This window comes from Ascaphus truei, unplaced genomic scaffold (assembly GCF_040206685.1).
Source record: "Ascaphus truei isolate aAscTru1 unplaced genomic scaffold, aAscTru1.hap1 HAP1_SCAFFOLD_1088, whole genome shotgun sequence".
Classification (NCBI taxonomy): domain Eukaryota; kingdom Metazoa; phylum Chordata; class Amphibia; order Anura; family Ascaphidae; genus Ascaphus; species Ascaphus truei.
The window spans coordinates 60,001-75,602 of NW_027453954.1; the positions used below are offsets into that span (position 1 = coordinate 60,001).

At 43.5% G+C, this 15,602-nt stretch overlaps 1 protein-coding gene across 1 annotated transcript in view; it reads right to left on the reverse strand.

Moving 5' to 3' along the window:
- The window catches only part of LOC142475187 (transforming growth factor beta-1-induced transcript 1 protein-like), a 61,589-nt gene extending 51,420 nt beyond the window's left edge, over positions 1 to 10,169 (reverse strand). The window contains exons 1-3 of the mRNA XM_075581160.1: positions 10,142 to 10,169; positions 9,956 to 10,013; positions 4,610 to 4,665 (exon numbers count right to left, since the gene is read on the reverse strand). Of these exons, the coding sequence (XP_075437275.1) occupies positions 4,610 to 4,665; positions 9,956 to 10,013; positions 10,142 to 10,169 (142 nt within the window). The remainder of the gene's footprint in view (positions 1 to 4,609; positions 4,666 to 9,955; positions 10,014 to 10,141) is intronic.
- Between the last annotated feature and the right edge of the window lie 5,433 nt (positions 10,170 to 15,602).

Consider the following 15,602-nt stretch of genomic DNA (forward strand, 5'->3'; position numbering starts at 1 on the left):
ATGTATGTGTGTGTATAGATGTGTGTATGTATAGATGTATGTATACTGTAGATGTATGTGTGTGTATAGATGTGTGTATGTATAGATATATGTATACTGTAGATGTGTGTGTGTGTATAGATGTGTGTATGTATAGATGTATGTATACTGTAGATGTATGTGTGTGTATAGATGTGTGTATGTATAGATGTATGTACACTGTAGATGTATGTGTGTGTATGTATAGATGTGTGTATGTATAGGTGTATGTAAACTGTAGATGTATGTGTGTGTATGTGTGGATGTGTGTATGTATAGGTGTATGTAAACTGTAGATGTATGTGTGTGTATGTGTAGATGTGTGTATGTATAGGTGTATGTAAACTGTAGATGTATGTGTGTGTATGTGTAGATGTGTGTATTTAAACTGTAGATGTATGTGTGTGTATAGATGTGTGTATGTATAGATGTATGTATACTGTAGATGTATGTGTGTGTATAGATGTGTGTATGTATAGATGTATGTATACTGTAGATGTATGTGTGTGTATGTGTAGATGTGTGTATGTATAGGTGTATGTAAACTGTAGATGTATGTGTGTGTATGTGTAGATGTGTGTATGTATAGGAGTATGTAAACTGTAGATGTATGTGTGTGTATGTGTAGATGTGTGTATGTAAACTGTAAATGTATGTGTGTGTGTATAGATGTGTGTATGTAAACTGTAGATGTATGTGTGTGTATATATGTGTGTATGTATAGATGTATGTAAACTGTAGATGTATGTGTGTGTATGTGTAGATGTGTGTATTTATAGATGTATGTAAACTGTAGATGTATGTGTGTGTATGTGTAGATGTGTGTATGTAAACTGTAGATGTATGTGTGTGTGTGTGTGTGTATATAGATGTGTGTATGTAAACTGTAGATGTATGTGTGTGTATGTATAGATGTGTGTATCTATAGATGTATGTATACTGTAGATGTATGTGTGTGTATAGATGTGTGTATTTATAGATGTATGTATACTGTAGATGTATGTGTGTGTATGTGTAGATGTGTGTATGTATAGGTGTATGTAAACTGTAGATGTATGTGTGTGTATGTGTAGATGTGTGTATGTATAGGTGTATGTAAACTGTAGATGTATGTGTGTGTATGTGTAGATGTGTGTATGTATGCTGTAGATGTATGTGTGTGTATGTGTAGATGTGTGTATGTATAGGTGTATGTAAACTGTAGATGTATGTGTGTGTATGTGTAGATGTGTGTATGTAAACTGTAGATGTATGTGTGTGTATAGATGTGTGTATGTATAGATGTATGTATACTGTAGATGTATGTGTGTATATAGATGTGTGTATGTATAGATGTATGTATACTGTAGATGTATGTGTGTGTATGTGTAGATGTGTGTATGTATAGGAGTATGTAAACTGTAGATGTATGTGTGTGTATGTGTAGATGTGTGTATGTAAACTGTAGATGTATGTGTGTGTGTATAGATGTGTGTATGTAAACTGTAGATGTATGTGTGTGTATATATGTGTGTATGTATAGATGTATGTAAACTGTAGATGTATGTGTGTGTATGTGTAGATGTGTGTATGTAAACTGTAGATGTATGTGTGTGTGTGTGTGTGTATAGATGTGTGTATGTAAACTGTAGATGTATGTGTGTGTGTATAGATGTGTGTATGTAAACTGTAGATGTATGTGTGTGTATATATGTGTGTATGTATAGATGTATGTAAACTGTAGATGTATGTGTGTGTATGTGTAGATGTGTGTATGTAAACTGTAGATGTGTGTGTGTGTGTATATATGTGTGTATCTATAGATGTATGTATACTGTAGATGTATGTGTGTGTATAGATGTGTGTATGTATAGATGTATGTATACTGTAGATGTATGTGTGTGTATGTGTAGATGTGTGTATGTGTGTATGTATAGGTGTATGTAAACTGTAGATGTATGTGTGTGTATGTGTAGATGTGTGTATGTATAGGTGTATGTAAACTGTAGATGTATGTGTGTGTATGTGTAGATGTGTGTATGTATACTGTAGATGTATGTGTGTGTATGTGTAGATGTGTGTATGTATAGGTGTATGTAAACTGTAGATGTATGTGTGTGTATGTGTAGATGTGTGTATGTAAACTGTAGATGTATGTGTGTGTATGTATAGATGTGTGTATGTATAGATGTATGTATGTATACTGTAGATGTATGTGTGTGTATAGATGTGTGTATGTATAGATGTATGTATACTGTAGATGTATGTGTGTGTATGTGTAGATGTGTGTATGTATAGGTGTATGTAAACTGTAGATGTATGTGTGTGTATGTGTAGATGTGTGTATGTAAACTGTAGATGTATGTGTGTATAGATGTGTGTATGTATAGATGTATGTATACTGTAGATGTATGTGTGTATATAGATGTGTGTATGTATAGATGTATGTATACTGTAGATGTATGTGTGTGTATGTGTAGATGTGTGTATGTATAGGAGTATGTAAACTGTTGATGTATGTGTGTGTATGTGTAGATGTGTGTATGTAAACTGTAGATGTATGTGTGTGTGTATAGATGTGTGTATGTAAACTGTAGATGTATGTGTGTGTGTATAGATGTGTGTATGTAAACTGTAGATGTATGTGTGTGTATGTATAGATGTGTGTATCTATAGATGTATGTATACTGTAGATGTATGTGTGTGTATGTGTAGATGTGTGTATGTATAGGTGTATGTAAACTGTAGATGTATGTGTGTGTATGTGTAGATGTGTGTATGTAAACTGTAGATGTATGTGTGTGTGTGTGTGTATAGATGTGTGTATGTAAACTGTAGATGTATGTGTGTGTATGTATAGATGTGTGTATCTATAGATGTATGTATACTGTAGATGTATGTGTGTGTATAGATGTGTGTATGTATAGATGTATGTATACTGTAGATGTATGTGTGTGTATGTGTAGATGTGTGTATGTATAGGTGTATGTAAACTGTAGATGTATGTGTGTGTATGTGTAGATGTGTGTATGTATAGGTGTATGTAAACTGTAGATGTATGTGTGTGTATGTGTAGATGTGTGTATGTATACTGTAGATGTATGTGTGTGTATGTGTAGATGTGTGTATGTATAGGTGTATGTAAACTGTAGATGTATGTGTGTGTATGTGTAGATGTGTGTATGTAAACTGTAGATGTATGTGTGTGTATGTATAGATGTGTGTATGTATAGATGTATGTATGTATACTGTAGATGTATGTGTGTGTATAGATGTGTGTATGTGTAGATGTATGTGTGTGTATAGATGTGTGTATGTATAGATGTATGTATACTGTAGATGTATGTGTGTGTATATGTAGATGTGTGTATGTATAGGTGTATGTAAACTGTAGATGTATGTGTGTGTATGTGTAGATGTGTGTATGTATACTGTAGATGTATGTGTGTGTATGTGTAGATGTGTGTATGTATAGGTGTATGTAAACTGTAGATGTATGTGTGTGTATGTGTAGATGTGTGTATGTATACTGTAGATGTATGTGTGTGTATGTGTAGATGTGTGTATGTATAGGTGTATGTAAACTGTAGATGTATGTGTGTGTATGTGTAGATGTGTGTATGTATACTGTAGATGTATGTGTGTGTATGTGTAGATGTGTGTATGTATAGGTGTATGTAAACTGTAGATGTATGTGTGTGTATGTGTAGATGTGTGTATGTATAGGTGTATGTAAACTGTAGATGTATGTGTGTGTATGTGTAGACGTGTGTATGTATACTGTAGATGTATGTGTGTGTATGTGTAGATGTGTGTATGTATAGGTGTATGTAAACTGTAGATGTATGTGTGTGTATGTATAGACGTGTGGGTGCTGACGCTGTGTGTACATGGCTCTTGTCCGGTTCCCGGGCTTCTCATTGCAGTGATCAGAGCAGAGAGTCCTCTGTGTATTCTCCTCCCTAAACTTACCCAAATCCTCCATGCTGCACAGTGGGAAGAGAGCACAGAACTTTGATAAGAGTGCAACGTTGGAAAGAGTGCACAGAACTATGAAAATGGTGCAAGGTTGGAAAGAGAGTGCAGAAATGTGATGAAAGAGCAAGGTTGGATAGAGTGCTGAGAATGGAAGAGGATGAGAGCGCAGGGTTGGGAGGGGTCTCTGACGTGACATCTGGGTTTTCTCCTTTTATGGGAAACAGAAGTCTGTTAAAATGGGAGAGATATAAACAGAGAGAGAGGAGGAGAGACAGAGACACACACACATATATATGGAGAGAGACAAACAAATATACTGTATACATAGAAAGCGAGAGACACACACACGCACACACAGAGAGACAGGGAGAGACAGAGACAGGCACACACATATATATATATATATATATATATATATATATATAAATAAATAAGAGAGAGACGTGTATATATATATATACATACACACACACACGTAGCGATAGAGAGAGGGAGAGTCAAAGAGAGGGGGGAATAAAAGAGAGACCTTCACACAGCTACTCTACTATCTGGCCTTTCTCGTGCTGTCTCGCGCTCTCTCACTCGCTGTCTCACTCTCACTCTCTCACTCGCTGTCTCACTCTCACTCTCTCACTTGCTGTTTCGCTCTCTCTCAGCTCTGGAAACAATTTGGAGGAAAGAATTTCCTGTCTGGGGCTCAGTTTAGAAAAAGAGGGGAGGGAAGGATAGAGAGAGAGGGAGAGAGGGTTAGAGACAGATAGTGACAGAGAGGGATAGAGAGTGGCTTGGGCCCTGAGGGAGAGCATGGAGGACACTGGGGAGAGGGGGAGATGCTAGGGGAGCGGGGGGATGCTGCAAGGGATGCTGGAGCCTTGCAGGGGAGAAGGGTGAATGTTGGGTGGGGGAGGGCTGGGGTATGCAGGGACATTGAGGGCAGCATGCAGGTGAGTAGAAGGGGATACATGGTATACACTGTATGTAGAAGGGGATACATGGTATACACTGTATGTAGAAAGGGATACATGGTATACACTGTATGTAGAAAGGGATACATGGTATACACTGTATGTAGAAGGGGATACATGGTATACGCTGTATGTAGAACGGGATACATGGTATACGCTGTATGTAGAACGGGATACATGGTATACGCTGTATGTAGAAGGGGATACATGGTATACACTGTATGTAGAAGGGGATACATGGTATACGCTGTATGTAGAACGGGATACATGGTATACGCTGTATGTAGAAGGGGATAAATGGTATACACTGTATGTAGAAGGGGATACATGGTATACGCTGTATGTAGAACGGGATACATGGTATACGCTGTATGTAGAAGGGGATACATGGTATACACTGTATGTAGAAGGGGATACATGGTATACACTGTATGTAGAAGGGGATACATGGTATACACTGTATGTAGAAGGGGATACATGGTATACACTGTATGTAGAAGGTGATACATGGTATACACTGTATGTAGAAGGGGATACATGGTATACGCTGTATGTAGAACGGGATACATGGTATACGCTGTATGTAGAAGGGGATACATGGTATACACTGTATGTAGAAGGGGATACATGGTATACACTGTATGTAGAAGGGGATACATGGTATACACTGTATGTAGAAGGGGATACATGGTATACACTGTATGTAGAAAGGGATACATGGTATACACTGTATGTAGAAGGGGATACATGGTATACACTGTATGTAGAAGGGGATACATGGTATACGCTGTATGTAGAACGGGATACATGGTATACGCTGTATGTAGAAGGGGATACATGGTATACGCTGTATGTAGAAGGGGATACATGGTATACACTGTATGTAGAAGGGGATACATGGTATACGCTGTATGTAGAAGGGGATACATGGTATACGCTGTATGTAGAACGGGATACATGGTACTGTATACGCTGTATGTAGAAGGGGATACATGGTATACGCTGTATGTAGAAGGGGATACATGGTATACGCTGTATGTAGAAGGGGATACATGGTATACGCTGTATGTAGAAGGGGATACATGGTATACACTGTATGTAGAAGGGGATACATGGTATACGCTGTATGTAGAAGGGGATACATGGTATACGCTGTATGTAGAAGGGGATACATGGTATACGCTGTATGTAGAAGGGGATACATGGTATACACTGTATGTAGAAGGGGATACATGGTATACGCTGTATGTAGAAGGGGATACATGGTATACACTGTATGTAGAAGGGGATACATGGTATACGCTGTATGTAGAAGGGGATACATGGTATACACTGTATGTAGAAGGGGATACATGGTATACACTGTATGTAGAAGGGGATACATGGTATACGCTGTATGTAGAAGGGGATACATGGTATACACTGTATGTAGAAGGGGATACATGGTATACACTGTATGTAAAAGGGGATACATGGTATACACTATATGTAGAAGGGGATACATGGCATACACTGTATGTAGAAGGGGATACATGGTATACACTATGTAGGAGACACATGGTATACACTGTATGTAGAAGGGGATACATGGTATACACTATATGTAGAAGGGGATACATGGCATACACTATATGTAGAATGGGATACATGGTATACACTATATGTAGAAGGGGATACATGGTATACACTGTATGTAGAAGGGGATACATGGTATACACTATATGTAGAAGGGGATACATGGCATACACTATATGTAGAAGGGGATACATGGTATACACTATGTAGGAGACACATGGTATACACTATATGTAGAAGGGGATACATGGCATACACTGTATGTAGAAGGGGATACATGGTATACACTATGTAGGAGACACATGGTATACACTATATGTAGAAGGGGATACATGGCATACACTGTATGTAGAAGGGGATACATGGTATACACTATGTAGGAGACACATGGTATACACTATATGTAGAAGGGATACATGGTATACACTATGTAGGAGACACATGGTATACACTATATGTAGAAGGGGATACATGGCATACACTGTATGTAGAAGGGATACATGGTATACACTATGTAGGAGACACATGGTATACACTATATGTAGAAGGGGATACATGGCATACACTGTATGTAGAAGGAGACATCGAAAAGCGCAGAATGGGAGATCTACCCATTAAGCTGTGAGTTTTATCTGAGCTACAGTAATGAAAGTATATTCAGGAACATGGAGACTCAGGTTATATAACCACAGCGCATGAATACAGTATATTCACGGGGTCACACACTCTGCATTTATATCCCCCATAAAATTATATACGCAGAAAGAAAACTTCCCTATTATACAGTAACATGGCCGCAGTCTGCTTAGCGAGACTGATAAAGCACTAACCAGGAAAACGGCGAATCTCAATGTGCTGAAATCAATAGAAAGATGGCATTTTAGTGCAGATAGACAAAGGCTGTTAAACAATGCAAAAGTTAGAATATTTAGGGTCTGTGACCACAAACAAGTGTTTGACATTATGTATATATATGTCATCGTACAGCCCGCGTCCACATGTTCCTGAACATACTTTCATTACTGCAGCTCAGAGATAAAGTGGCAGAGCATCAAAACCAGACACCCCCCCTGGTAAATAGGCAACAGCACCCAAGGTAAGGTGGCAAAAGCCCCCTCCCATAGGATGCTAAAATCCCCTAGGTCAAAATGCAAAAGCCCCCCCAGATAAGATAGTGAGAGCCCCCCAGTAAGAAGGCAAAAGTTCCCTTACATAACATGCAAAGAGCCTTTTAATTAAGAATGCAAAAGTACCCGTCCCGTCCCCCCCACCCGGTAAGATAAAAGCCCCCCTTGCCCCAGGTAAGATAAAATCCCCTCTCGCCCCAGGTAAGATAAAAGCCCCCCTCACCCCAGGTAAGATAAAAGCCCCCTCACCCCAGGTAAGATAAAATCCCCTCTCTCCCCAGGTAAGATAAAATCCCCTCTCTCCCCAGGTAAGATAAAAGCCCCCCTCACCCCAGGTAAGATAAAAGCCCCCCTCACCCCAGGTAAGATAAAAGCCCCCCTCACCCCAGGTAAGATAAAAGCCCCCCTCTCCCCAGGTAAGATAAAAGCCCCCCTCTCCCCAGGTAAGATAAAAGCCCCCCTCACCCCAGGTAAGATAAAAGTCCCCCAGGTAAGATAAAAGTCCCCCAGGTAAGATAAAAGCCCCCCTCACCCCAGGTAAGATAAAAGCCCCCCTCGCCCCAGGTAAGATAAAAGCCCCCCTCGCCCCAGGTAAGATAAAAGCCCCCCTCGCCCCAGGTAAGATAAAAGCCCCCCTCTATCCTTGAGCAGAATGCAAGAGTTGGGATGGTGCATAGCGAGAAATTAGGGCTGAGATGTAAGGAGGGGCAGAAGAGTGTAAAGGTTTAAAAGTGAGGAGAAGAATGGAGTGTGAGATGCGGGATTTGATCGGAAGCCAGGAGAGGGATTTCATGAGGGGAGATGCTGAGACAGATCTAGGAAAGAGTAGCGTGATTCTGGCAGCAGCGTTAAGGATAGATTGTAGGGGAGACAGGTGAGAGGCAGGAAGGCCGGACAGCAGGAGGTTACAGTAATCAAGACGGGAGAGAATGAGGGCCTGAGTCAGAGTTTTAGCAGACGAGTAACAGAGGAAAGGGCGTATCTTTGTTATATTGCGGAGGAAAAAGCGACAAGTTTTAGAAATGTTTTGAATGTGAGAGAGGAGTCGAGTGTGACCCCTAAGCAGCGTGCTTGGGCTACTGGGTGAATGATCGTAGTTCCAACAGTAATGTGGAAGGAGGTAGTAGGGCCAGGTTTGGGAGGAAGTATGAGGAGTTCTGTTTTTGCCATGTTGAGTTTAAGGCGACGGAGGGCCATCCAGGATGATATCATGACACTAAATTGAGCAAGGTAGTAAATCAGAGCAGGATGTCATTTCTCTCCAAAAGGACTTGGGCAGGTAAATGGCAGATGAGGTTAATACAGATAAATGTAAGGTTATGCATTTGGGATACAAGAATAAACAGGTAACTTACAAATTAAATGGGGAAACATTGGATGAATCCTTGATGGAGGATTTAGGAGTGCTTGTAGACAGCAGCCTTAGCAATGTCAGGCAAAGGCAAATGCCCAATGTCAGGCAAAGACAAATATGATCTTATCTTGCATTAAACGAACAATGGCAGGAAGGGAAGTAAACATAATTATGCCCCTTTACAAAGCATTAGTAAGATCACTCATTGAATATGGAGTACAATTTTGTGCACCACTCCTTAGAAAAGACATTATGGAAACAGAAAAAGTGCAGAGAAGAGCCACCAAATTAATAAAGGGGAAGGATAATCTGACGTATGAGGAGAGGCTAGCTAAATTAGATTTGTTTACATTAGAAAAGAGTCTTCTAAAAGGGGATATGATAACTATATACAGGTAATCTGAACCCCTTCAGTGTATATCTGCATCGCCCCAAAGGTGGACGCCTGATGGGGTTCCCCAAGAGCTGCTCCCCTCTGCACAGGACAAGCGTGGTAAGGGTTAACATTTGCTTGTACTATGTGGAACGTCAACCCCACCCACTGGAATGTTAAGAGGACAAAGGACTTTGAATTCACAGCTGCATTCAATATGAACCCCTTCAGTTTACATCTGCTGCCTTTCGCTGATTCAGGTGCAGGGGGGGGAGTTGAGGTGCAGGGGAGTGAGGTGCAGGGGAGGTGAGGTGAGTGTCACGGTAACTTATGACAAGATATAATATACACCAAATATACCTGGGTTGAACTGAACACGGCTGAGATATGATAAAATATAATTTATTCCTTGAAAAAGGTGAACACACGAGATATACAAATAACAGGCAAAATATATACACTTACTTAAGTTGGAATGATGAAATAATCAGAAAATCTTGATTAGCAGTTCATGCAGCAATCTCAGGATGATACAACACATGGGCCTAGACTGAACCCTGTTTAAATACAATTTCCAGCCCTATACCTTAACCTGAAGGCGCCTAGCTGGCTAGTGGAGTCGTTTGAAGTAGATTCTTCTTCCCCTGCAAGTGTGAACTATAACACTTACAAACCACTCAGACCCTTTGTTCTTGGCCCTAGTGTAAACAATCAGGGCGGTTAACCTTTGATCAGAGGGCTTATGCTAAACCATCTGGCTGCCCTCCCTGACCTATTAGCATAGCAGATGGGGTCTGCATTCTCATACCAGATCCAAAATACTATTCACAGCTTAATATCTTCACATATTAATAGGTTCCGTTCTGTTGGGCCCAGTGGATCGAAACCTGCCAGTTTTTTATGCCGACAGTGACTCTACACATTGGCCAAGTTTCAGCTCTCTGCGACCCCCAGAACCGGAGATACATAAATGCAGGTTAAAACATTTTTAAAATACAGGATTCTTCCCTTTAAAAATTAATCTCTGCGGGGATGCGCATGCGCGGATGGTTGAGGATGGTTGCATAGACACACAGCTCCACCAACCGCCGGCACAATAAAGAAAATAAACACTATCAAAACCAGCATTTTCGGGAAAAAAAACAGCGCGACAGCCGTCTAAACCCGTCCCAGTCAAGATAATAAGCCCCAAAAAAGGATGGCTGCTACAGGACAAAAGACCCGACGCAAGTCAGATGTCAGGGCCTACTTTACCGGCCAAAGCAAGGCTGGGGCTGCAGAGATGTCGGCAGTCTCTGATTCAGATTCAGCTCAAGATGCGGAGGGCTCAAGAGCGGCAGCAGAGCAAACAAAAGTCATTAAAAAAGAAATATCACGATTATTAATTGATCTCAAATCTTTCTTCAGAGGAGAGGTGGAGGGGCTCAGACACGACCTCATACAAATAGGGACAAGGACCAACGAACTGGAGGAGCGCATGGAAGCTAGCTCCAACACCCACAAAGAGACAAACTCCCGGGTACAGGCGCTGGAACAGAGAGTGGCAGAGCTGGAAGCCAGACAAGAGGACGGGGAGAATAGGGATAGAAGAAACAACCTCAGAGTTCGGGGGATCCCAGAAGAAATCCTGGACCCAGAAGCTCTATTATCCCGGTGGATGGCCTCAATACTACCAGGCAGTCCGGCTTCAGACTTTAGAATGGACAGATGCCATAGGGCCTTACGATCCAGACCCGTGCCCTCCAATCCCCCTAGGGACGTGATCCTCCGGCTCCACTACTTTTCTGTCAAAGAAGAGGTGAGCAGAATAGCCCGTGCCACCCCACACATTACCTTCGAGGGGATTACCCTCTTGATCTTCCAAGATCTGTCCCCTCTAACGTTGGCCAGACGGAGAGCGGTAGGGCAGATAACCAAGGCCCTAAGGGACAGCGAGGTGCGATATCGATGGGCATTTCCATTCGCCCTAGTAGCCATTAAAAACGGCAGACCGCAGGTGCTCAAGCACCCCTCAGAAGGGGCAGCCTTCCTTAAAAAACTGGGAGTGCGGGGACCACAGGACAATGGTGCGGAGGGAGCCCAGCAGGGGAAGAGGACGGACTCCCCGCCAGGAAAGCAGGGTACCTCACCCACGCCGGAGAGGAGACTAAGCAAGGAGGGGGGAAGAGGGAAAAGCCCGTAAATGCGGGACACAATAACATTCGCGAGCTGCAGTTGCGCCCGTTGCGCAGTTTCAACACACCCTGACACACAGGCTAAGGCAGAAATCCCCCCTACCGTGAGACTGTCGAGGCTCCGGAGTCGTCCCGCTGCCGAATATGGCGGCACTAAGCAGATGGCCATAGCACATAGGTCCCCAAAATGGCGGCTATTTACCTACTGGTGAGGAAGGAGGACAGAAGGGCGCGAGATCTCCAATGGCGGCCGGGGTTTCGGCGGGAAGGTCTGCTCTGCCGGCTGGACCCGCCCAGGGAGCCTCCCCCGATCCAGCCCTCTCGTCCTGGCAGCCCACCGCGGAATGAAAATAACACGCCCACACCGGTGACGTCACGGGACCCGTTCTCGCGAGAGATGGAGGAGAGGCGCGGCTAACAGACCCAGCAGACGACAAGATGACGTCGGATGAGAGGCGACTCGCAGGAAGTGAAGAGGTCTCCTCTGGCGGAGGCACGCGAGCTCCACCACCAGGGAAGCGACCGCGGGGCATACTGAACTCCTCAGGAAGGACTCGAGTTAGCGGTGCAGGAGGAGGCTGCCTGGCCGCTCGGGGAGGGGATACCTCTGAACAGGGGGGGGGGAGCGGGGGGGGAGCGGGGGGGGGGAGGCGAAGGCCCCAGCCAGTGCAAGGAGGCAAAGGGGATAATATAGCAAATACATGTATAGTTGTCCTACCTAAAGCATAATATAGTAGCAAGGTATAGTATACAGAGTATATATAGTATAGAGTAGATAGGGGAAAAAGGACCATGAGTGAGGACGGAGGGGTACAGGAGCGATGCAAGCAGGGGGCTCACACTAGGGATAACAGAGATGCGGCAGCGAGGGGTTAGATATGATCCCAGAGGGAGGGGGAAAGGGGGAGAGCACCCGAGCCTGGGAGCAGTGAGGAATAGATGAGGAGAGGAAGAAGCAGTCAGCGGTAGAAAGAGCAGGAGTAGCACAGGGTGTGTAGTTGTAGTTTCAGTTTTAGATAAGAGATAAGAGCTCACGAATAGAGCTCAAAGTAGTTAAAAGATTAAGAATAGGTTAATAAGAGTTAATAAAATAGATAGAAGTGAAGATAGTTGCTAGGTTTTGTAACGCACAGAGCGGCCGGCGGGGGGGAGTGCAGCCACCACTCTGCCTGCAGGCATGTGCGTCCTTGCCAGGAGGGGGGTCATATCCCACCTACCTGGTACTGACCCGGAGATCTGTGGCGAGTTCTGGAAGCCACAAAGATGGACCAGGGGGGAGGAGGGTCCAGGGAGAAAATATCTCCACCGGGCATTGAACCCGAGGTCTCTTAGGACCAATACGGTTCTCATGATGTTTATATGTGTTATATGTTTGTATTCCTCCCTCATGTTATCTCCCTTTCCCTCTCCAGTCCCAACAGGCGGTGGGTTGAATAGGCGCTTCTGGAGTCTGCACTACAAAGTCCACGAACAGAACATGTCCAGGGTCTGGGGTAAGATCAGATCGGCTTACATATTAGGTCCACACAGACACTGCTACATAAAATGGAGGTAATTTTTATCTCGCAAAACGCCAAAGGGCTCAACAGTCCACACAAGCGAAGAGTCGCTTTCACTGAGTTCAAGAGGAGACGGGCTGACGTGGTCTTCCTACAGGAGACTCACTTCAGCTCGCGTAATAACCCGAAATTCCTCGATTCTAACTTTCGAAAGTTCTTCCTAGCATCAGGGGCGGAGAAAAAGAAAGGTGTAGCTATCCTGTTTCAAAATCACACCCCCTTCCAGGTTGAAAAGGTTAAAAGGGATCCAAAGGGAAGGTACCTAGTGCTGGTCGGGCTCCTTAAGCAGGTCAGAATGACCTTAGCATGTATATATGCGCCAAATGAAGGTCAACTAGACTTTTACAACACATTCTTCCAGAAGCTTCAGTTATGGGCTGAGGGACAAATAATTCTGGGTGGCGACTTTAACACAGTCATGAATGCAAAGGTAGATAGGTCCACGTCCCAGAAAAACAATAAGAGAGAAGGGAATATCTCACTACTGAAAGGCCTCAAACAGACTAGCCTGGTGGACATATGGAGAGAGCAGCACCAGGGAGACCGCAGTTATTCTTTCTACTCACACCCACATGACAGCTACAGTAGGATTGACCACTTCTTTGTATCGAGCAGAATGGTCCCACAAATTTCCGATACAAGCATACATGATATTACTTGGTCGGACCATGCATCGGTAGAGCTGAGATGCAGTCAATTTGGTAGTGCCAGACCAGGAGCAAACTGGAAGCTAAATGAATCAATAAATAAAATCCCGGATATCCAAAACAAAGTGAAATCTGAAATATCAGAGTACTTCCGGATAAATAGTGGCAGTGTGGAATCCCATTCACTGTTATGGGAGGCTCATAAGGCCACGATTAGGGGGGTATTAATCGGCATAGCGGCAAATAGGAAAAAGAAAAAGGAAGCCAAATTATCCCAGCTTTATCACAGGTTACATGAGCTCTCTATTCTACATAACCGGACAGGTAGAGATGATGCTCTGAGGGAGTTGAAGGATGTTAGAATTCAGCTAAACCTCCTCCTTACTTCCCGGGCGGAGAAGGACATGAGTTGGACGCAGAGGAAGTTCTATGAGAAAGCTAACAAACCGGACACTATGCTGTCCACCAGACTCCGTAATCGGAAACCAAATTTTAACATTCAATCTATTACGACAGCAGGAGGCCAGAGTTCCTCAAACCCTAAAGTCATAGTAGGGGAGTTCGCGAAATTCTACGAACAGCTATATAATGGAGAGAAGGTAGTTCACAATGCTAGGACAAGTAGTAATCTACAGAAATTCCTAGCAGACGCAGCCTTGCCACAAGTAAACAGAAAGGAGCGAGAGGCTCTTCAACGAGACTTCACAAGGGAAGAACTAGAGGCGGTAGTAAAAAACTTAAAAGCATCAAAAGCCCCGGGCCCGGATGGGTTCTCCAACCTGTACTATAAAAAATTTATCGGAGTTTTGGCTCCACACATGCTCCAGCTGTTTAATGGAGTATTAGCAGGAGAGTCCTTCCCGGGACAGATGCTCCAGGCGTCGATCTCAGTAATTCATAAAGAGGACAAGGATCCCACTAGCTGCCAAAGTTACCGGCCAATATCATTAATTAACACAGATGTAAAAATCCACGCTAAATTGCTGGCCAATAGATTAAATGTAATCCTGCCAGGGCTCATCCACCCGGATCAAGTTGGCTTCATTAGAGGTAGACAAGCGGTCGACAACACTAGAAGAATTGTGGATATAATAGACTTTATGGGAGCCAATGAGATTCGGGGTGTAGCCCTAAGCTTAGACGCGGAAAAGGCCTTTGACAGGATTGATTGGCCATACCTGGAGTCCACGCTTGGCGCATTTGGGTTTGGAGGCAAATTTCAACAGGCGGTCAAGGCACTATACACGGCACCATCAGCCAGAGTGGTTCACCAGGGATTCCCCTCAGAACTATTCCCAATCAAAAGTGGTACGAGACAGGGCTGTCCGCTTTCGCCCCTGCTATTCGCCTTATGCATCGAACCACTCGCAGCACAAATTCGGAGTAACGCTGATATCGCTGGGGTACAGATCCACTCGCAGGAGCACAAAGTGGCTCTGTACGCGGATGATATTATTCTAACCCTTGCCAAGCCGCTCATCTCGCTGCCCAATCTGTTCGAGCTTCTAGAGCGTTTTGCCCAGATCTTTGGCTTCAAAATAAATCAAGCTAAATCAGAGGCCTTAAGCCTATACATGCCAAGAGAAATGGAGAAGCTGATAGAACTCAACTTTGAGTTTAGATGGCGACCATCCGCCATGAAATACCTAGGAGTGCAGATCACAAAAAAGGCGAGCTCCTTATATTCGGCTAACTATCCCATACTGTTAAGGACTCTCAAAAAAGAGCTGCAGGAGTGGAAGGCATATGGTATTTCTTGGCTGGGGAGGATCTATAGTGTCAAGATGAACATCCTTCCCCGAATTCTATATCTGTTCCAAACTCTCCCAGTTGCCGTGGTTAGAGCAGACATT